General features: G+C 34.0%; 1 protein-coding gene and 1 long non-coding RNA gene across 2 annotated transcripts; one reads left to right on the top strand and one right to left on the bottom strand.

The window, feature by feature from the left end:
* Window positions 1–7,744: 7,744 nt before the first annotated feature.
* On the top strand, window positions 7,745–20,828 carry LOC133798414 (uncharacterized). Its single transcript, XR_009875867.1, has 2 exons — window positions 7,745–8,312; window positions 20,442–20,828. It is a non-coding gene; the product is annotated as an uncharacterized LOC133798414 (long non-coding RNA).
* On the bottom strand, window positions 11,102–13,413 carry LOC133794112 (uncharacterized). The gene is made up of 3 exons (XM_062231308.1): window positions 13,302–13,413; window positions 12,414–12,472; window positions 11,102–12,266 (listed from the first exon to the last, which is right to left on the bottom strand). Exon 3 carries the CDS (start codon window positions 11,796–11,798, stop codon window positions 11,226–11,228), a length of 573 nt encoding a protein of 190 aa, XP_062087292.1. The 5' UTR covers window positions 11,799–12,266; window positions 12,414–12,472; window positions 13,302–13,413; the 3' UTR covers window positions 11,102–11,225.
* Window positions 20,829–22,188: the final 1,360 nt, after the last annotated feature.

A 22,188-nucleotide genomic window follows, 5' to 3' on the forward strand; every position in this document is an offset into this window, starting at 1 on the left:
ATTGGTCTTATGGCTGGGGAAGTGTTTCAGAAAGAAAGATTTGGCCATCTCCTCCCATGTTCCAATCGACCTAGGTCTCAAAGAGTACAACCAGCTTTTGGCTTTGTCCTTCAAGGAGAAAGGGAAGAACTTCAGTCGCACAACATCGGCATTTTCGGCTAGGTTATAGAACGTGGCTACCACCTCCTCAAATTCTCTGATATGCACGTATGGGCTTTCGTTTTCCATTCCATGAAATGTAGGCAAGAGTTGAATCACGTCAGGTTTAAAGTCTAATGCAGGCATATTAGGAGGGAAGATAATGCATGAAGGCATGGAAGTGCGAGTAGGATGGAGGTAGTCATTGAGAGTTTTTGGTTGGATTTCATCATTGCGAGCCATTGCTGTAACGACCCCAAATTCACTATTAAGGCTTAAGGGCCTGGAGTAGTGTGCCTGGAGGGCATAATGGGATTTGGTGTGTGTCTTTAATGAGTTTTATGCATGATTATGATTTAATGCACGTTATATGACTATTTGATTATTTGAGATGCATGACTATGTGAATTAGTATGCATGTAGACCTGATTGTCTTAAAAAGAGCATAATTGTAATTTGGCCATTTTGGGCATGTCTGTGTTGATATCTGTGATCTGTGACTCGAGACGATCCTAGATGAGCGGGTTAGCGAAAAAGTCAAAGCGGGAATCTATACCCGGCTTGGGTTAAGCCTGGGGAGTTTAAATGAGAATTTGGATTAATATATTTGATGAGGAGTGTATATTTGATGATTAATCAGGTATTGGGTAGCAAGCGAGAAATTATTAGGAACACTTGAGGAATCAGTGGGAATTTGGGTAATATGACTAAAATGTCCCTACATGGGCATAAAGGTTTAGAATTATTAAGGGAGGGCATTTTGGTCTTCAGGCTTGTTAGAGATGAGTTAAAGGGGGCTTTATACTTAGTGGATTTAGTAGAAAAAGAGTTAAGGCTGAAAAAGAAAGAAAGAAGAAGAGAAAAGAAAAGAGAGAAAAGCTGAAGGGTTTTTGCTCCAAAAGAATCGGTTTGTGGCTCTCCCTCCATTTTCCCTTCATTTTTCTTGGAGTTAAGCTCAGTGGAGAGCTAGGGTAGGCTGAGCATCAAGGATCCTAAGCTAGACTTGAGGATTGGCAAGGATTAGCAAGATCACATCAGAAATTTGAGGTAAGTTCTTGGAGATTTCAGTTTTAGGGCATGACTGGTTTGAACTGTGTATTTGAGCTAAATAGATGGGATTTTTGGGGAAATCAGGTCAAGGTTGTGAAGGTGCAAGCTAAGGAGGTCTAGGGTTCAACTCAAGGTCGAATTTCTATCCATGGTATGATTTCTAAGACCTTATCTTTGTTGTTTGATGAATTTCTGGTTTTTGGGTTCATTATGGTGGATCTTGAGTTTTGGGTTGCTTGAGCTTGGGGTTTGAGTTCTTGGGATGCTTGGGATGAGTGTGAGGTGTTGATAAGTTTGTTTTTGGGCTTGCGAAAGGTTTGGACAAGTTTGGGGTTGAAATGGTAGAAGGAAATCGCAAGAAGCGATTTTTGGGTTTGGTCTGGCTGCAACTAGCGCTACAGCGCTAGTCAGGGGGCGCTGTAGCGCTAGCCCCTGTTTCTAGTGGGTGGTTATGCTTGTAGCGCTACAACGCCCTCTTTAGAGCGCTGTAGCGCTGCACTGTTCACAGAAGGGGATTTTTGGGTTTTTGTTATGGGATTTTGACCTAGGGTTCGGGGCTCGATTCCACCACTTTGTTTTGGGGATCTAGGACTTCCCGGGGGCTCGGGATTGGTCCCGAGGCTAGGTTTTGGACTCGAGGTTTGGTAATGACTTTGACTTATGGATTTTGCTTAGGTAAGCGCTAGGGCTCGAGTAGGATCGTGCTCAAGGAGTCTGGTGATCAAGGCTACCGAATCTAAAGGTAAGAAAACCGTAACACCCGAGAATAGGGCATGGGCCCACAGTGTGATTGCAGGGCATGGCCCTAAATTTTATTATGTGCAAATGTGTCATCTTAGATGAACTATTATATGTTTGAATGGTTATTTCAAAATGTATTATATGTGCGATTATAATGAAATGAACAGCTAAGGCCGAGAGCGGCGAAGGCCGGGTACGGCCTAGGGGCCGGAAGTAACACTAAGCACATGGGATGCTTGTATCCAGGGTGGGACCCAAGGGATACATGAGTTATCCTACGGTGAGGACCGAGACCCCAGGCTTTGGTAAGGCCCCTGGGGCGGCATGGCCGTGCTTGTTTAGTCTGATGGTTTTCCTATTTATCAGTGGATTATGTCAGCTATATTATTTGCATATGTTATGTACTATTTGGGTTTTCTTGCTGGGCTTCGGCTCACGGGTGCTCCGTGTTGCAGGTAAAAGCAAAGAGTCAGTCAACCGGCCATGAGTATGGAGAGCGTGGGGGCGGCGCGTACATGTTCGGCCTGCCCGACTGCTTTGGTTGGGGGAATTTTGTATATGGCTGTATTAACTCATTCTTTTGATAGTTAACCTGGTGTAAATCTATTTTTGAGTTGTAAATATTTTGTAAACCTTATTTTTGGGATCCCAGATGTTTGATACTTAATGTTTTCAATGAAGCTAAACATTTTCAAAGAGTACAGCCTTAAACTCGGGTTTATTCACACTTTTGGTTTTAGAAACCACTTAGAGTCAGTCAAAAGCACGATTTCTGTTTTAAACTCACTAAGTAACGGCTCTAAGGTAGTAGGGCGTTACAATTGCGAATGGGTTATTATCAGCGAAAGTTTGTGGAGAAGCAGGATTGGTTGAAGGAGTTCCGGTAGGAGTGGCAGATGAATTGGAAGAAGTGTCACTAGAAGTTTCGTGATGATTCATCCACCCTCGGAAATCAGAATTAGATTTATTTTATGTCCTTTTTTTTTTAATTTTGTTTTTGTTAAACTTGTTCCCAGGTAGATTTGGAGGTCTCCTGGTGATCTCCAACGCCTTACTAGAACTCCCCGAGGTTACTGAGTAAGTATGGTGGATCACAAGTCAACCTTTTCGACCAAACAACCTTTAAGCAAAGTGAAATTGCTTATTTTGACAAAACAAGCTTGGTTTTCTTATAGTAATAAGTTCAACAATGTAATAGTGCAAAGGTAGATGCTCGAAATGTTCCCAGGCCGATTGGGAAGGTTGCCAAGGTACCGCTTTAGACCCACACTTGCCTAGACAGAACTCCCCAAGGTTCCCAGGTAAGTGTGGAGGGTAACGCTATCACAAACCTTATTTAACAACCAATCTTTCTAGACAGAACAATATCGGTTTCTACCATCTGTAATATTACACAATTGTTTCCAATACTAAGTGTTTTATGATTGAAATTTTATGAACAATTTTATGCAATTTTTTTTTAAAAAAAAAACTAAATTCTAAGGAAAACCAAGGCAAAGGAAAAGAAAAACCTAAACTAAGCAACAAAATAAAAAAAAAGAACACAAAAATAAAATAAAGAAAAGAAAATTAAAGTGAAGATAAAATAACAAGCTTAATCTTTTTTTTTTTAATATGTATTAAACTAAAAAAAATAGAATAGAAATTAAGAAAGAAAAATGGAGTAAGAATTAGCTAAAAAAAATTATATAAATATATATATGATTTTTTTTTAAACCCAAAGAGATGAAAATGGAAAAAAAAGAAAGAAATAAAGATAGAAATAAGAATAAATATATATTTTTTTTGTTTTTGGTTTTTTTTAGTTACTTTTATTTTATAGATATGTATATATATATTTATATGAATATTTATATATGTATATATTTTTTTGGTTACCCAAAAAAAAAAAGAAAAAAAGTAAAAGAAGAGAAGAAAATATATATATATAAAGAATTTTTTTTTAGGATATATTTTTTTTAGTTTTCTTTCTTTTTATTTTTGTTATAATAATAATCTAATTAATTAAAAATTAGTGAATAAAAAAAATTATACTAACACAATATTTATTCCAACAAAAACACAAATAAAGTTACTAATATTTTTGTAAAAATTTCACTAAACCTTTGAAAATTACCTCCCCGGCAACGGCGCCAAAATTTGTTTAACGCCCAAAATGTGACAACCACTAAGCGCTGGTTGTAGTATAATCGGGCGGTCGATTCACAAGGAGGTAACCTAAAATCAAAAGATTAGTAGAAAATAACACAAAAAGTTAGTAACAAGAAATAAATAAAATTGTAAATGGAAAGAGGTTTGAGATTTTGGTATTGTATTTTTTTTATGAAATGATAAAGTGAGATAGGTGAGATAAATGTAAGATGTAACCAAGAGTTTGAGAAATTGAAAGGTTTCAAGAATCCTCCATATGCTTGCTTAGTTACTTGGTCACTTGATTTACAAAAATACACAAGTAAATAGTTCACATCCTAATATTTACTTGGAAAATCTAACATTAAAGTCCATATTCTTTTCTAACAAAAGTCCATTTGAGTTATTAAGTTCTTTACTTTAAAAGCACAAAGTTAATCTTATGAAAAATCTAAAAATGACAAAATACCCAAGGGCAATAATGCAATAGAAGAGTAGACATAAAATTATGTATCAATATTACTTTTACTAATTAGAAGCACATAGAAAGAGCATGACTAATCCTATATACTATTAGCATAAGTAAATAAAGATAGAGATAAAAGAACATAAATAACTCAAATATATTACATTAAGAACATAGTAAATCAAAGTAGCAAAATAACATCACTTGCATATGGAATCATCCCTAACCTTCCTAGGAAGATTATGTCATTATGCTCATGATTCTCACAAAATTCTAAGAAGAAAATATGAGAAGAAAGTGAGTGGAAATTTTGCTATAGTTTCTCTACTCTAAAAATTACATACCAAATGTGAAGAAAGTGTCCCTATCTATAGAAGGAGAAAATGACTAAAAATAAATTAAATAACAATTTGGGGTTTACAAAATAAATCTGAAATATTAATAATAAAATATGATTTTGAAAAATCAAATCTTATTATAAATATTAACCTAGCTATTTTGGTATATGGTCAAAATACTCTTTTTAAAAAACACAAAAAAAAAGAGCTTAAAAGCTCAAAATAGAAGGTTCATGGCCCAAACTGCATCAAAAGTTGGGCTAGAAGGTGGCTAGTGCAACTGGTCCATTGACCCTCCCCCAGCCAATGGGAGTGCGCCACGTAGGCGTTGGCTGGGAGGAGCTTCAGCTGAATTAGGCCTTTGCTTGGTCTGCTGGGGCGTTGAAAAGAGCAGGGGTGCTGAGGAGGTCTGGGCTTTGGAGTTGGGGAAGCTTTAGCTGGGTGTGAGAGGGTGAAGGGAGGCTGCTGGACAGGTGTCGGTTGGGAGGCGTGGCTCGGTGGCTCGGCTCAGCTTGGCTCGGCGTGGCTCGGCTCGGCTCGGGCTGGGAAGAGCCTTCAGATTTGGGCATGAGCAACAATTCTTAAAAAAGCCATTTTCTTTATCTTTCTTTTTCAGTTTTAAATTGTTTTATTTTATCTTCATTTCAAAGTGCCAAAATACAACTTTAATTCCTACAAAATAACAATAAATTAAATCATAATCAAATATTTTCATTTATAAAATAAATCATATTAATTCCATGAAAATACTAATTAAAACTTAATTTATTTTGACTATTAAAATCAATAAATGTGTATTTTTCACCACTAATCACCGGGTCATTTGCTCTTTCAACAAACTTTAATTAATAAAATACAAATAAATCTAATATTACAACAATATGGCTATTATTCTGGGATATCTGAGAGATTCCTGCACAGGTATGACCGATTCTTGTTGAAGTCGTTTATGGGATTTTTTAAGTATCCCTGCTCTGTTTATTCGATCCATATCACATTCAAGCTGGTCGGCCAAACCTTCACTGGGCAAACATGCACCTGGCTGGGCAGACATGCTCTTGGCTGGGCAGACATGCACTTGACCGGTCAGACATGGTCATGACTGGTCGCCCAAGGTCATGCCTGGTCAGCCAAAGCCATGCCTGGGCAGACAAACATGTAACTGGTCGAACAAGGTCATGCCTGGGCAGACAAACATGTGACTGGTCGGACAAGCACCTGACTGGTCGGTCATGACACTTCTCTGGTCTAGCATGGCACATCTCCGGTCTAGCATGGCACATCTCTGGTCTAGCATGACACTTGACTAGTTAGTCAAAAATCCTTAGACAGAAACTCTACCAGGTCAATCAGATCACTTTATCACAACTTCGAAGAGCCAATACATTTATTGACTATTAATGTGTCGTCTACGGACCATGTATTGCCACTTGTCACTTCTGATTGCCATGCCAACTGGAGCTGTAAGAGTGGATCATATACGCACTGATGAAAATTTAGCTGATCCTTTGATGAAAGGATTAGCTAGAGAGAAAGTCCTTAAAACGTCAAAAGGAATGAGACTATTTCCCTTAGAATGATGAATCACACGTGATGGTAACCCGACCTATAGACTGGAGATCCCAAGAAATAGGTTCAATGGGTAATAACAAGTTATGATGTGATATGAGATAGATTATGCTATTACTTAAAGTTAACTTGAAGCATGAATTCTTGAAGCAACATAAGGATGAGTTAATAAAAACTCTTAATGAGATCTATACTCTATGTGGAGTGGAGTACCGAGCTACATGAGTACTCTTGATAGACTTACCTACGTGAATGTGGAAGTGGGGCCTCTTCTTATGAAATTTTGGGCAAATTTCTAGAGCGTTCACTATACTAGGATAGACGTGCATGGCCATTAAAGCACGGGCTTTTGGACTACACCCTAGAAAGATTGTGTGTGGTGCAATGTTAGAGATAGAGTTCAAGACTACGTGTTACTCTAGGATATTCTAAATTGCATTCACTATGCAAAGGTTCAAGTCGAAAGATATCTTTGTTTATGCTCAATCTTATTGTTCTTAGGTTACTGCTCGATGAAAAATATTTAGTAAATAATTCAAGTGGGGGATTGTTGGAACTTATCTATATAAGTGTGAATTGTTAAAAAAAAGAAAATGTGCTTTAATGTCTCCCTAGAGGAAGAGTCTCACATTGCTTTAGAATACTCATTTGTAAGGGTATATAGATAGTGGACTTGAGCATTGGGGTTGTGCCCCAAGGGGTACCCACTTTTGTAGAAGAGGGAGGAGTCACACAAAGGCTCACCTGACCACCACATGCGCGCCGCCGCCGCCGCTGCCGCCCGACTGAGCTGAGCTGACTGGTTGGTGTGGTGTGCACCTTATTATTTTTTGAAAATTTTATTTATTAAATATTATTTTATTTAATAAAACGTGATTAATGTTTGGTAAAATTGAAGACCTTTTTTCTTTAGCTTTTTTAGGAATCCAACTTCCTCTCCCACGTTTTAATAAAACGTTTTTTTCCCGTTAATAAAGATCCACATTTTCTTTAAAATAGGGCGATTACTTTTCAGAAAAGAAAATCTCTCAATATTTTTCGATTAAAAAATTCTGAGCAGTAGCATTCTTCAGGGTGTGGTAAATGACGGTTCTCTACGGTGCAGTGGAGGTCCGATACAATATTGACTGGACTGTTTTATCCTGGGGACGACGGAGCTGATAGTCTGCTTGCACATATTCTGGACAGTGCCACGAACGTTTGAAAGAGAGCGACCTAATCTGTGACTCAACCCAGATTATTATTCGGTAATTTCGTTCATTTTTATTTCTGGAGCAACTATTTCATCAATATATGTATAAGGTCAGGATTGTATTCATTACCGTAAGGCCTATAAGTTTCTAGTTACCAAGGTTATTCAATCCCTCCACTCGATTACTTATTTTATATTAATATAAAGGGGAGTTATACAGTCCTCAGTTGCATTTGAGGTTTGTGATCCCTCACGTCAAACAAAATAAAATGTACTGTAGCTAACTTTTGTATTTTCTGTGTTCACCTGTTAGAGCTGGTTATATAATCGGGGCACATTATTTTGAAAATAATTAAAATTGAAATGGGTATTTTGAGGACGTTATTGTAAAACTGTATTTTTGCTTAGATGTATTGGATCTTCGAAAGAGTGTATTGGTGATGAATATGTTTGTATCCTTTTCCTTGGGAGAGTTGTAAGAGAAGAATTCGAAAAAATGAAGCCGCAGAGAAGGTCATCGATGAAAATTGGGTGGACGCTTGGTTGACTGGAGACTACCACCGAGAAAAATCCTTCATCAGAACCGGCATTAATGGCAGAGAAGTAGAACAACAATTTACCGGCAGGTTTGTGGAGAAAAGCTTAAAGGGTGTAGAGGTTATGGAGAGGATATGTAAGTTTCTTGAGGGTGAGTATAGTGGAATTTATCTGACTCTAGCGAAATTGTTTTTTGTATGTTTAGGTTTTGAATTGAACCGTTTCCTGATTAGAGAAATAACATAATTATTATTTTTTTAGTTGAAATCATTGACGATTTTTACAATCAAGTCGAAAATTAATCCCTAAAATTTTTCTTGCTTGTCTTGTGTTAATAGTGAAGTAGTAGTCTTTTAGTAAAAAAATAAATAGTAGATGAGTAGTTGATGGTTATCCGAGTTATTTTCTTGCAATTATATGTGTTGGGTGGTTATTTGTATTTTTGTTTTGCAGTTCTATGTGGTTGACGGTTAATTGCGTCATTATCTTGCAACTTTAGTTATATAGTGAAATTAATATTTGGTTGAAATATTTGCATTGAGTAGAACTGGATTGGAAAATTAGTGAAATTGTGATGTGGGTGACAATGTGGATTCGATGTGATTCATATGGTGTGCTGTAATGAAATAAAACTGTGTCAAATATTATCGATTGAATTAATTTCACACAAAACATTAGTCATAAGTATATTTCCTTTTGCTTATTTTGTAGAATTGTTGAAATTATTTGATGTATTCTCTTGAGTTTTCTTTTGCTCTCCATTTACCTGTATAAAATTACTATTAAACATATAGAATGGTATTATTATTAGGGAAAATGGCGGCAAAAATACCAATTCTTTTAAAACGGTACCATTTATATACCAAAACAAAAAAATTGGTGGCAAAAGTACCAAACATTATAATTTAGGTGCACCCGTTAATGTCATTCTGTTATCTCCTTTAAATAAGCTACATGTCATTATTTTGTTGGTCAAGTTAGATTTTATTAAAATAAACATTTGAATATATTTTTAAATCAATTAAAACCCTAAAATTGTGATTCTGAAATGAAAATCTGAATTTAGTTATTGAAAACATGTTTCTGAAAATGTGATTGGTTCACTGTCTGTAAATTGTTTTTGAATTTTAAAAAACTGAATCTGTGATTAGTAATAAATTTGAAAATATAACAGAAACAGAATATGTGATTGGTTCGGCTCAATCTGAAAATTATTTTAATTTTATATATTATATATATATAGGATGTATTATATTAAATTTTGATTTTTTAAAGAAACTTGATTAAGTAAAAATTAATAATATTGATAAATCAAAATTAAAATTTAATAATAGTACATTGATTATATTCATAATAATATTGCATGGTTACTAATTTTGGTTTTTTTCTAAATTAAAGTTACATTTTTTTTCAATTATTTAAGTATTGTTGTTATAACTAAGCCACATTTGTCCAGCAATGTCATCTCTAACATTTTCCATCTGGGCCATATAAGCTTGACTGAAATTCAACTCTGGTGTCTCGGAAATTCCTGCTCCATCTCCTTCTTGTTGGTTTTCAGTTGTTGTATTAGATTGGCTTTCAGTTCCTTCAATATCTTCTACAGTTCTGGCATCAACTGAATATTGTTCAAACATTTCATCATTAATAGAATGCATTCTAATCCAGTTATGGATAGCACAACATGCTATTGGTATTCGACGTTGCATTCCAAGCAAGTATGGAGGCATTGACTTCAAAATTGGAAACCTAGCTTTTAGAAGTCCGAAACAACGTTCAATCACATTACGCAATGATGAGTGTCTATAATTGAATAACTCCATTGCACCTCTAGGGTGGTTCCCTCTTCCTCTAAAACGACGCAAGTGATAATGTTCACCACGATATGGTGCTAGAAACCCAGGCATATTTGGATAACCAGAATCAACAACATAGTATTTTCCTACATTAAAAGAAATTATTAATATATAAGAACATTTGAAAGAAAATTATAATGTATCAAAATTAGTTTATTTTAATACCTTGTGGTGGCATAGGGAAGTTATCATCTTTTCTCATTGCATCAAGAAGCACTCGGGAATCATTGGCTGTTCCTTCCCATCCAGCGTAGACATAAGTAAACATCATATTAAAGGAGCATGCAGCCATTACATTTTGTGTTACATCTATTTTTCTTCCTCTAAATGCAAGTTGTTTTAGAGTTGGTGCAACTGCACTTACATGAGTACCATCAATTGCTCCAACACAATCCTGCAGAACAAATTAGATAAATCATTACCAACATCAATTAAATTGATATGAATTATAACTGGTATATTATTAAAATTAACAGACAAAATTTACCTTAAACCATGGGAAATACTTTGAATTATTTTGAATTTCTGCTTGCACAGTGTTAAAGTCAAGAGGCCTTATTACTTCATTTCCTAAATAACACAATGCATCTAGCACTCTACCAAACTGACGACAAACAGTTTCTCCTGAATGTTGATATCTTTCAGCCACAGTTCTAACTCGTTGGTTGTGTGTAACTATCCATAGAAACATGACAACAGCTTCTTCAACACTAATTACCCTATCATGTTCTATGACTTCCATTTCAACTAATCGACGACATAAAGATCTAAAAGTATTAATGTCCATTCTAATTGTGTAAAACAATCTATCAGGGTGTCCATTTAACAGCTCAAGTAAATATTGACGTCCAGACATATCTGAAGTGCGTAGTGGTCGTCTAATCTGTTGAGATTTTTGCATCTCTTGTAATCGATTAAGCATGATAACTTGACCAATTAATTCCTCGCTTGATGAAGAAGAAGTATCACCAAATAATATTTCAAACTCCTCATCTGAATCATCCATCTTAGGTACCTAATTATGACAATAATAAAAGTTTAATTCGAAAATTCACAAAAGTTAAAGAAATAACAAGGCACCACATAAGATAGTTCAATCATGATAATAAATACCAAGTTAAGTTCATTACACATTATTTAAGAAAATGTAAACTTCATGGTTTAGTAGTTCATGACAGACAAACTCATAATTAATAAACAATATTAAATCACCCCATCAATGAATCAAGATAAGCACGACGACGCTCCTCATTCATTCTCATGAATATTCCACGCCATTCTGGGGTTGCTACAAACTCTTGCAACGCTTTGAGGTATATTTTGTTATCCAGATTTGGAATACCATCTAGAATGTTTTGACAATCTTCCACATTGTAAGAGTTAGTGACATTGCTGGTTTCCTCGCTAATTCTCCTTTCCCTCGATTCATAATACTTACGCATAGTCTCACTCCGTACTAGTGATGCCTCAGTCTTAGCAGAAATACTTTTTGCAAGTTCTTCCATCACATGGTCGATGGATGGATTGGCCCCTTTGTTCTTTTTCTCTTTTGGTTTTGGTGCATCTGGTGGAGCAGAAGTAGCTCGACGACGTACACCAGTAACTTCTTCCTCCTCTCCATAATTATCACCATCAAATTCAAAACCAACATCAACATGTGCTCCAGTTCCAACAAAATGACGCTCTTGTTGGCGTTCTTCAACTGAAGAAGGCGGAAGTTGAGTGGAGGCATAACTCATCCCACCAGTGGCTGTTGTATTATTGAATATTTCTCCAAGCATCTCATAATGTTGCAATCCTTTTTTTCGAAATCTTTTTGCATTTGGATATTTCTACAAAAATCCAAAAACACATAACGTTACAATGTAACATGAATTTAGAATAATCAAGTAATCAACAACACAAGTATAATGTAAGTATATTACCTTTAGATAAGTGTCCCATACTTCATCATTTGCTGTAACAGTACTTGTTTGAGGATCCCATCCCATACCAGTTTGTTCCAAAAGATGAGAAAATTCACGATGTGCCTTTCTTAACCGATTGAATTTGGATTTCAATTGATGCATTTTATATCTCTTTCCAAAAGAATTTAATATGTCATTTTCTATTTTCAGCCATCCCTTTTTGTCCAAGGTTGTTGTTTGTAATCCTTTTTTGGCTTCTTCATATAGAAGACTAATAAAATGTGATTCAATAGCCTCAGGCCAAGAAGCATGATCGTCAATGTCTACATTCTTCTCAGCCATCTAATCATAATTTTAACTATCACAATCTATGTCTTCATAAATAATGCTTCTTTTAAATTTAATAGCCCAAGTTTTCAAAATCAAACATTCAAATCAAAGAATTCTAGAGATGTAAAGAAAGTAGAGAGAGGGAGAGAAAGAGCTCACCTTAGATGATGCAGGTTGAGCGTAAATGGACTACAATGGTGTGATGGTGTTGTGGTCAGCTGTTGCTTCAAACAAAAGATAAAAAAAAAAAAAAAAAGAATGCAAAACTTTTAGATTGGTATTCATCAAGAAGTCGAATATATGCTAATATACTAAACTCAACACAAAACAGAACACTATAAAGATTAAGCAAAACAAGAGAACTAAACTTATGAATCAAAACAGAAAGTAAAAATAAAAGGCAAGAAATTTTATTTTGTTTCGGCCTCAACAGTAATGGCCTACTTCTAGCTGTTTCACTCCAAACTAGAAATCAAAATGTCAACTAATTAATATTATTGGCTGCCAATCTGTCAACTTAAGATTGTCGCCAATATTTTTCATAAGGTTTTCCATTCTCTTTTTTAATTTTGATCTTGTTATAGATTTATTTCATAGTCAAATTGCTAAAATAAAACAATTTATATAACAATACTTTTATCAGCACCACCCATTTTATTATTTCCTAAGAACAAATTAAAAAATGGTTTGCACACCATACATGACAACGTGTCTATTATTCCTTTCTTAAATTGAAAAGTTTGTCTTTCAATAAATTCAACAGAATTCATCATAAAATAAAAAATAAAAAAAAAATTAACTCATCACCTCGTTCAATATAAAGTACAAACTTCATTCTTTTTTTTTTTTTCCAATGAAACCCGTCACAAAGGTACAAACCAGTAAAACACAAAGGCAAAACAAAACCAGGAAACACAAATTCAAAGTACTGCAAAACTGAAAACAAAATATAGACCACAAAAAATGAAGTTGCAAACATATAAATCGAAACATATAAATCGAACATGCTTATACAAAGAAACCTCAATCCACTTAGTCAGACTATACCTCAACCCGACTATCGCACTCAGTTCGGCAATGGTGTCTCTCCGTCAACCCGCAATCTTAGATCGAAAATGCTTCTCCCCTGCCTGGTGCTGGCAACGGCGTCCCTCCCCTGCCTGGTGCTGGCAACGGCGTCCTTGTGCTACAAATCAGCCAGCTGCACATGAGAAACCCCTCTACATATATATATATATATTCAAAACTAAGTCATCTGCTGCAAAGCTATACATGAAAAATCTCTCTGTATATATATATTTGAAACTATACTTAAAAAAGTAGTAAATATATATATATATAAATATATACCCTGACCACTACTCAAAAGCCATACAATTTTTTCTTAAATCTATGTATATATATATAGATATTCGAAACTATACTTAAAAAAGTAGTAAATATATATATATATATAAATATATACCCTGACCACTACTCAAAAGCCATACGATTTTTTCTTAAATCTATATATATATATATTTACTACTTTACTACTCAGGAGATACTTTTATATATATATATATATACTTTTATATATATATATACTCATAACTTACTTCTTTACTACTCAGAAATACTCTTATATATATATATACCAATATATATAATATTAGAAGATTTTACCTTGTGTAATGGAGAGGAAAAGACTGGCTGATCACGAGAGAAGACAACAGAGGACTGGTTAGTTGATCTGATTAATAACAGAGAAGAAGAAACGTTTGAATGGTGTGGTTTTGTGGAAGAAGAAGAAGAACTCTGCTTTTGACAGAGAGGCGGCGCAGAGAGAAAATGAGAAGGAGAAAGTTTACAAAATGATTTTAGGGTTTTTAGATTGAAATATTGCAAAACTCTGAAAACGTGTATTTATTGTTTTCTCATTTTCTTTATAAATTTGAGAAACTGATTTGAGTTTAGTTTTCAAAAATAAACTTCCAATCAGATATTTTAAAGGGTCCCACCAAGCTTTAATATTTGAAAACAATAAATTGTATCCCAAAACCATACCAATCACACCCTAAAATTTTTCTTGCTTGTCTTGTGTTAATAGTGAAGTAGTAGTCTTTTAGTAAAAAAATAAATAGTAGATGAGTAGTTGATGGTTATCCGAGTTATTTTCTTGCAATTATATGTGTTGGGTGGTTATTTGTATTTTTGTTTTGCAGTTCTATGTGGTTGACGGTTAATTGTGTCATTATCTTGCAACTTTAGTTATATAGTGAAATTAATATTTGGTTGAAATATTTGCATTGAGTAGAACTGGATTGGAAAATTAGTGAAATTGTGATGTGGGTGACAATGTGGATTCGATGTGATTCATATGGTGTGCTGTAATGAAATAAAACTGTGTCAAATATTATCGATTGAATTAATTTCACACAAAACATTAGTCATAAGTATATTTCCTTTTGCTTATTTTGTAGAATTGTTGAAATTATTTGATGTATTCTCTTGAGTTTTCTTTTGCTCTCCATTTACCTGTATAAAATTACTATTAAACATATAGAATGGTATTATTATTAGGGAAAATGGCGGCAAAAATACCAATTCTTTTAAAACGGTACCATTTATATACCAAAACAAAAAAATTGGTGGCAAAAGTACCAAACATTATAATTTGAGTGCACCCGTTAATGTCATTCTGTTATCTCCTTTAAATAAGCTACATGTCATTATTTTGTTGGTCAAGTTAGATTTTATTAAAATAAACATTTGAATATATTTTTAAATCAATTAAAACCCTAAAATAATTTTAATAAATACTTAAAATAAATTAAATAAAACCTAAATCAATATAAAACTTCATCTCCATAACCTACGAAAGAAAATCTTTCAGAAAACCTAAAATAGATAGTAAGAAGATTTGGGGTTTCAAGGTTCAACAATCTTGAGAGATATTGTAGAAAATGGTGAGACAACAAGATCCTAAGGAACCACCGCCTGATTATGGTAGAGATTTTTTTTTTCTTTTTAGTTCTTGTTGCTTGAGATTGGCTTATGGGTTTATGTTTTAATTGGTGCCAAAACAATGAGTGGGAAATATTTTCTTTGTTTTTATCTTTATATTTTATATTGTATGAAAATTAGTTGTGGGTATGTCAAATATTGAAGTTGTAGGACCACGCACAAAGGAATCTATTGAATAGTTTATACATTTTATTCTTGTTTGGTATTTTGGCATTTCATGTGTTTTGTCTTGTTTAAAATAGAGATTATATGCTTTAACAGGTAATGACTATGCTTTGACATAAAGTTTGACTGCTTTTACATTTAATAGTTTAAGAATATTTTTATTTATGAAATTTTCAGCTGAAGATTTATTGTTATTGGCAGGGACAAGTTTGTTTGCAGAGAATGATACCAATGAGAATTGTGTTGAATTTCAAACAGAGATAGGTGAGCAAGGTGGACCACTTCTTGAGACACAAACCCAAGACACATATGGTGAGCTTGTGATTGCACCTGAGCCAACCATTAATGAAGCTTTCGATAATTTCTTTGAACCAAATGACCTACATGATTTTGAAATGGAAGAGGAAGAGTTTGAACCAAATGATGATGCTACAAGGGACATGGATATGGCCACTGACCTTGGTAGATGGTGGGGCTCAGTCATTGAAATATGCAGTCAAATTGAGCAAGAAGGAAGTGATGATGGTGGGGTTTATTCAGAAGATGATCTACAAAGTTTAGCAAGTTCAGATGAAGAATGTGTACAGAAAAAGAATAACAACCAATATAATCCAATGATGAACTTTAAAGATTTTAAGTTTATCTTAGGGATGGAGTTTGGGACAGTACACCTCCTTAGAAAAGCATTAAGAGAGTATTTCATTGAGTGTGGCAGAGAGTATGTGTTTATTCACAACACTAATTGGCGTTTGAGAGCTAAATGCAAAGCTCTTGGGTGTCCATGGATGGTGTATGCACATGTAAAGAATGACAAGACAACATTTCGGGTTAATACTCTAGTGGATAAACACAATTGTGGTTTGGTATTTCAAAACAAACATGTCGACTCAAATTGGCTAGCCAATCATTTCTTGGATGACTTTAGGACAAATCCAAATATGGGATACATTGCTTTTAAAGATAAGACAACCAAATCAAAGTTTGGTTTTGTTTCTAAGTCAAAATTTTACAGAGCAAAACAGAAAGCTAGAGATATTTTGGATGGGTCTGTGGCTGAACAATACACAATTTTGGAAGATTATTGCAATATGTTAAGGAGTACAAATCCCGAAAGCACGACTTTAGTCAAAACCAAAATTGAAGGAGGCAAGAGAATATTTCAAAGAGTTTATATATGCTTGAAAGCAACAAAAGAAGGGTTCTTGAAAGGATGCCGACCACTTATCGGATTGGATGGTTGTTTTTTAAAAGGTTATTGCAAAGGAATTCTTTTGGCTGCTATTGGGATTGATGCAACAAATTCCATGTTTCCTATTGCTTATGCAATTGTTGAGAAGGAGAACACAGACACTTGGACATGGTTTTTACAGTTGTTGAAGGAAGATCTTGAAATTGACAATCCAAGTCACTTTACCATGATGACTGATAGACAGAAAGGTCTTGAGAAGGCCGTGGCATCAATTTGGGAGGGTTGTGGAGTGAGATTTTGTGTTAGGCATATGCACTCCAACTTCAAAAAAGAGTACCCGGGGCTTTTGCTTAAACAATTACTTTGGCAAGCAGCAAGAGCAACAACCAATGAAGAGTGGCTGAGAAAAATGAAGGATATCAAGAATGTGAATAAAAATGCACATGATTAGCTTGCAAAAAAGAAACCTAGTGAGTGGACAAAGGCTCATTTCTCTGAATGGGTCAAGTGTGACATGTTATTAAACAACTTGTGTGAGAGTTTTAATGCTGCCATACTAGATGCAAGGGATAAAACAATCATTACTCTCTTGGAGAAAATAAGATTTTGGCTGATGTGTAGATTCTTCCACCAAAGAGAGAGTGTCAAAAAGTGGCGTTTTCCTGTTGGTAAAAGAATATTGTTGGTGATTGAGAAGAATAAAGAAGTTGCTCGACAATGTTTGCCCACTGCATCAGTAGATACACGTTTTGAGGTAAATTTCAAGAACCAAGAGTCATTTGTGGTGGACTTGGGTAAAAAGAGTTGCACGTGCCGAAAGTTCCAACTCCCAGGAATTCCGTGTGGACATGCACTAGCTTGTATTTGGAGCATGAACCATGATATTTTATCTTATGTGGATGCATATTATAAAAAAGAGGCTTTCATGGCTGCTTATGAAGGAGTGGTAGAACCAATGCCAAGTCTAGACAAGTGGCCTCAAACAAGACTAACTCCAATTTATCCACCCAATATTACTAATCTACCCGGTAGGCCAAAGAAGTGTAGGAGAAAAGAAGCTGATGAACCACCTCCTAATACAACAAAGTATAAAAGAACTGGCCAAGTAAACTACTGTAGTAACTGTAAGAAGCCAGGACATTTTAGAACAACTTGTAAAAATGACATAGTAGTGCAGGTAGTTGTTTATATTGAAACTCAATTTGAATGTTTTTATTATTGTATACTACTAGTAATGTTGATAAACTATGTTGTTGTAGCAGCCTGTTGAGAAGAAAAAGAGAGGCAGACCACAAAAAGCAAATCCAAATCCACAAACAGTGAAGAGAAAGGAAAGAGCTACAAGACAAAAGAATAGAGCAGCTGCTGCTGTAGCCTCTTCCTCTCAACCCCAATAGAAAATTTATGTCTGTTTAGCTAATATTAGAGGTTGTATTTCCTAAAAGTTTTATTTTGGAGTAGTTGCAGTAGTTAATTGTTGTTGGAATGGGTCTTTTGGAACAAGTCTTATTGTTAAACTTTTATTTTGACAGCAATTATGCTTAATTTGCAGCAGTTATTCTAGTGTAATTACATCAATGTGTTGCTGATAAAATCTGACTTATGGTGTAATGGGTCTTTTGGAACAAGTCTTATTGTGTGAAGTTCTATTTTGACAGCAATTATGCTGAATTTGCAACATTTATTTATGGTGTATTTGCATCAGTATATTGGTAAACCAGACTTGTTTATTGCAGCAATATCAAAGCTTAATTTGTAACAATTTTTTTTTTAATTTGGATAGTTATATCAGCAGTATATAATCTCAATGGATTGCATTAATGCTATGTGTTTTGTATTTGTTTTTTTGCACCAAATAAAATGCACGAAATAACATAGTAAAATTTTCCATTGAATTCTAAATAGTGTGTTCCTCAGGAAATTATAATCAATTTAGATAATCAGTTAACAAAAACAATTGGATATCAAAAATATACCAAGGCCACTACCAGTGGAGAAAGTCAACCTGATATCACATCTTCCATTAAACTCATATAAGACCAAATTATATATTACAACTCATAAGAGCCCAGTACAAAAACAGATCCAATACATTATAAAGTGAGATCCCTTATAGAAAAATACAGGAAAACAAAAAGAATCAACCTTAGAGATTTATATATTTTTCTCAATTTTTAATCTTCAACAATCAGAGTGTCTACCCACTCAGAGAACCAACACCCATTGTTTTCCTAATGACCCAAAAAAAAGAAAAAAAAAAAGAAATGAAATTGAGAAGAAGCAGTCAAACATAAAAAGTCAAGTCACATTTATTTGCACATACAACCTAAGCTCCAATTCATTCTCTCCTTCGAGTCTTGCTCGAAACCCAGAAGGTAGATCTTCATCTTCTCTTATGAAGACTTTTTTAATTAAACTACTTTGTTTTTATTGTTGATTTTCACGGGTTCCTATTTATGAGCTGAGTTTTATATTGATTTAGGTTTTGTTTAATTTATTTAAATTTTTTATTAGAAGTATTTTAGGGTTTTAATTAATTTAAAAAAATATATTCAAATGCTTATTTTAATAAAATCTAGTTTGACCAATGAAATAATGACACGTAGCCCATTTAAAAGAGATAACAGAATTACATTAACGGTGCACTCAAATTGTAACATTTGATACTTTTGCCACCACTTTTTTTGTTTTGGTATATAAGTGGTACTATTTTAAAAGATTCGGTATTTTCATCGCTATTTTCCCTTATTATTAATGTTAAGATGGTCTTATTTCAGATTTTAACATTACCATGTGTTGTATTATAAAGAAATGTTAATTATTGTAGATTGTGGATGAACTATTAATACTGAATAAAGGTTTGTCACATTGCCATTTGCTTTTTGGCTTAGGTTGTTAGTGTACATGTGTGCTCTTTGTATCATGCTTGGATATTAAGATAAGTTAAGTTATCGGCTTTGTACAACTTAGTTTGACATTAAGTTTGATTGATTGTTTTCAATAGTTTTTTAATTTTTTATTTTAACATTGAAACGCTTTAACATTTTTTTTTTTTTTTAGTTCATTTCCTATCAGTAGAGGTTATAATTACTTACTTAAATATGATATTGAAAAGTTGTGATATAAGCGAAAACTGTAATAAGTTTGTTAGAATTTGCTTATGATTATAGGTTGTTAGGGTATGATACATTTTCTAGGATGATAATTTCTCACTATATGCCATGCTTTGTCATTAGTAAAGATTACTTATATTAAGCAGATTCTTTGCATAGAGGAGTTATCAATTTTTAAACTTTAAAATAGAAGTTTGTCATTGTTAGTTGTATAGCAATATGTAATGCTTCGACATTTATCTATAACGTTGTTACAGGGCTTGTTCCCCCAATGTTTAAGGTTGTAGTTCTTGTGAAGACTAGTACATCTTAGATTGTATTTATTTATTATGATCTCATTGTTGTTACTCTGAAACAGTTTTCTTTTTGGTTATTCTTCAATTCAATTAATTTTGTGTATTATATCATTGGGTTGGGATCCTTGTTTTTATAATGCATGTGACCAATTTGTTTGTGATGTCATTGTGATTGTGATGCCTATTGGTTATGTTGATTTATATTTTAGTTTGTTCTTTTTTTTAGTAATGGTGATTTGAAAGAATAACTAGGTTATGACCATTTTCACTTTAAGAGCATTGATACCCTATGTGGTTGTGAGAAAGAAGATTTAATCCAAACTTATGGTAAGCTTCGAAGTGAAGATATTTTGATAAGATAGGCTTTCTTTTGCTATTGTTTCTTAATTTTCGTTTGCTTCTGTCTCTTTTTTTACAGGTTCTCTGCTTTTGGCGTTTTGTGATGTTGCACAGGTCTTATGGTCATTGAGCTTGCTTGTATCAAGTCTTATCTTAGCTTTCTTTTTTTTTTTATAGCAGGCTTTTTGTACTGACTATAAGCACGGTGATCAGAGACTTTGGTTTTATTGTTCTGACAGATTAAACACTAATTCATGTCTAGTAGTTTTCATTGGGATGATTTTGGGTTTTAAAACTTAATAACTAGTCTTCAAATGTATTGCTGAAATTGTTTATTTTCTTTAATATGAAACTTGGTAACTTGTACCTTCTTAATTATGAAGAAAGATGAAAGTTGAAATTGTATCCTTTTAACATGATGACATGTGATCAACTCAGAAATAATATCATAAACTGATTCTAATTCTTTTGTGATGTACAATGGAGAACTCAAAAAGAGAATGTGTAACACTAGAACATAAACCCATAATAATAATCACAATAATAATCATAAATTTGTAGTGTAATAAACTTTCAAAACATCTAGAAAGCATGATGCATGTACTATTTTCACCAAAAATACAATGATCAAAAGTGATAGAAGTATAACTAGGTCTTCAAGTATGTAATACTTGGTTTTCATTTTTTATTTATTTTTTGTTTATGATTACTAGGCACATTTTATTCCAAATGAAAACACAGAATAACACCATAGTCCTTCAAGAAAGTAACATGGATTGGTACTATTCGTGCCCCTTATCAATAGGCAAGCCAGAGCTTGTACTTGTCCAAGAAGTCTACAACTTCTTCCTTATTGAGTTGTTCGCTTAACAACTTGTTTGTTAATGAGTTGTAGGTTGAGATGATAAAGTTAGTAATTTTGAGTTTTTTGGAAAATAAGAATAGTGAAATGGAACAAGAAGTTTGTGCAAATCAAATTAGAAGTTAAGTTTTTTAGCATAGCAATATATAATAGATTTGTTAATAAATTTTTTAGCATTTTGGTTGTCAATGGTTGATCATAACCATTACTATTACAAGTAGTAGCTGTCCCTATAGATTGTAACATAAAGTACCATAAACTTGTGGAATTCGAACTTCACATATTCTTTTAGTAGACTTCCAACCTTTGTACTTATTAGTGTCTTCGTACCATGTTCAATTGATGGTGGTGAATCTGCCATTCATTTATGTCAATTGGTTATCATCCCACAAGTCAAATGTAGTCGAGGAAGGTCGGTTTTGTATTGCATGCGCATTTGAGCCATCATTGTTTTGTTTTGAAAGTGTTTCCAAAATATGGGAAGGGAGTTGATTGCTGTCAATGTGGTTTGTAAGATTTGGTCGCAGTGTTTCAATAAATGATTGAGCTTCCTTATTCCCAGTCGATACACCTTCTTTGTTGTATTTGCATGTTGATATGTTGTGGCCTAATTGCTTGCATAGCTTACACCTTTTTTGCTTCCTGGAGATTTGTTGAGCACCATTGTTGTCCTTGTCCTTTTCTTTCCCTTTTGTTGCCTCACGACCTTTAGTCTTCACTATGAGTGGGTCTCTAATGATTCTTTGTTTTCCTTGTTCTGCGGAGGCTTCCATGTGTTCATCATCAGTGGGTGTTTTACATTCTTGAAAGAGTGTTTGGAATCTTGATGTCATGGCCATTATTTCTTTTTAGGCCTCCTCATAAGTGTCATTCTGTTTTGTTGCATAATGAGCCATAGCTATGAATGCAACAGTCAAAATGCCCCACCTAGTTGTTTGCAACACGCTTGTAGGGATTCTTGAAT

The sequence above is a fragment of the Humulus lupulus genome, chromosome 8 (genome assembly GCF_963169125.1).
Source record: "Humulus lupulus chromosome 8, drHumLupu1.1, whole genome shotgun sequence".
NCBI lineage: Eukaryota > Viridiplantae > Streptophyta > Magnoliopsida > Rosales > Cannabaceae > Humulus > Humulus lupulus.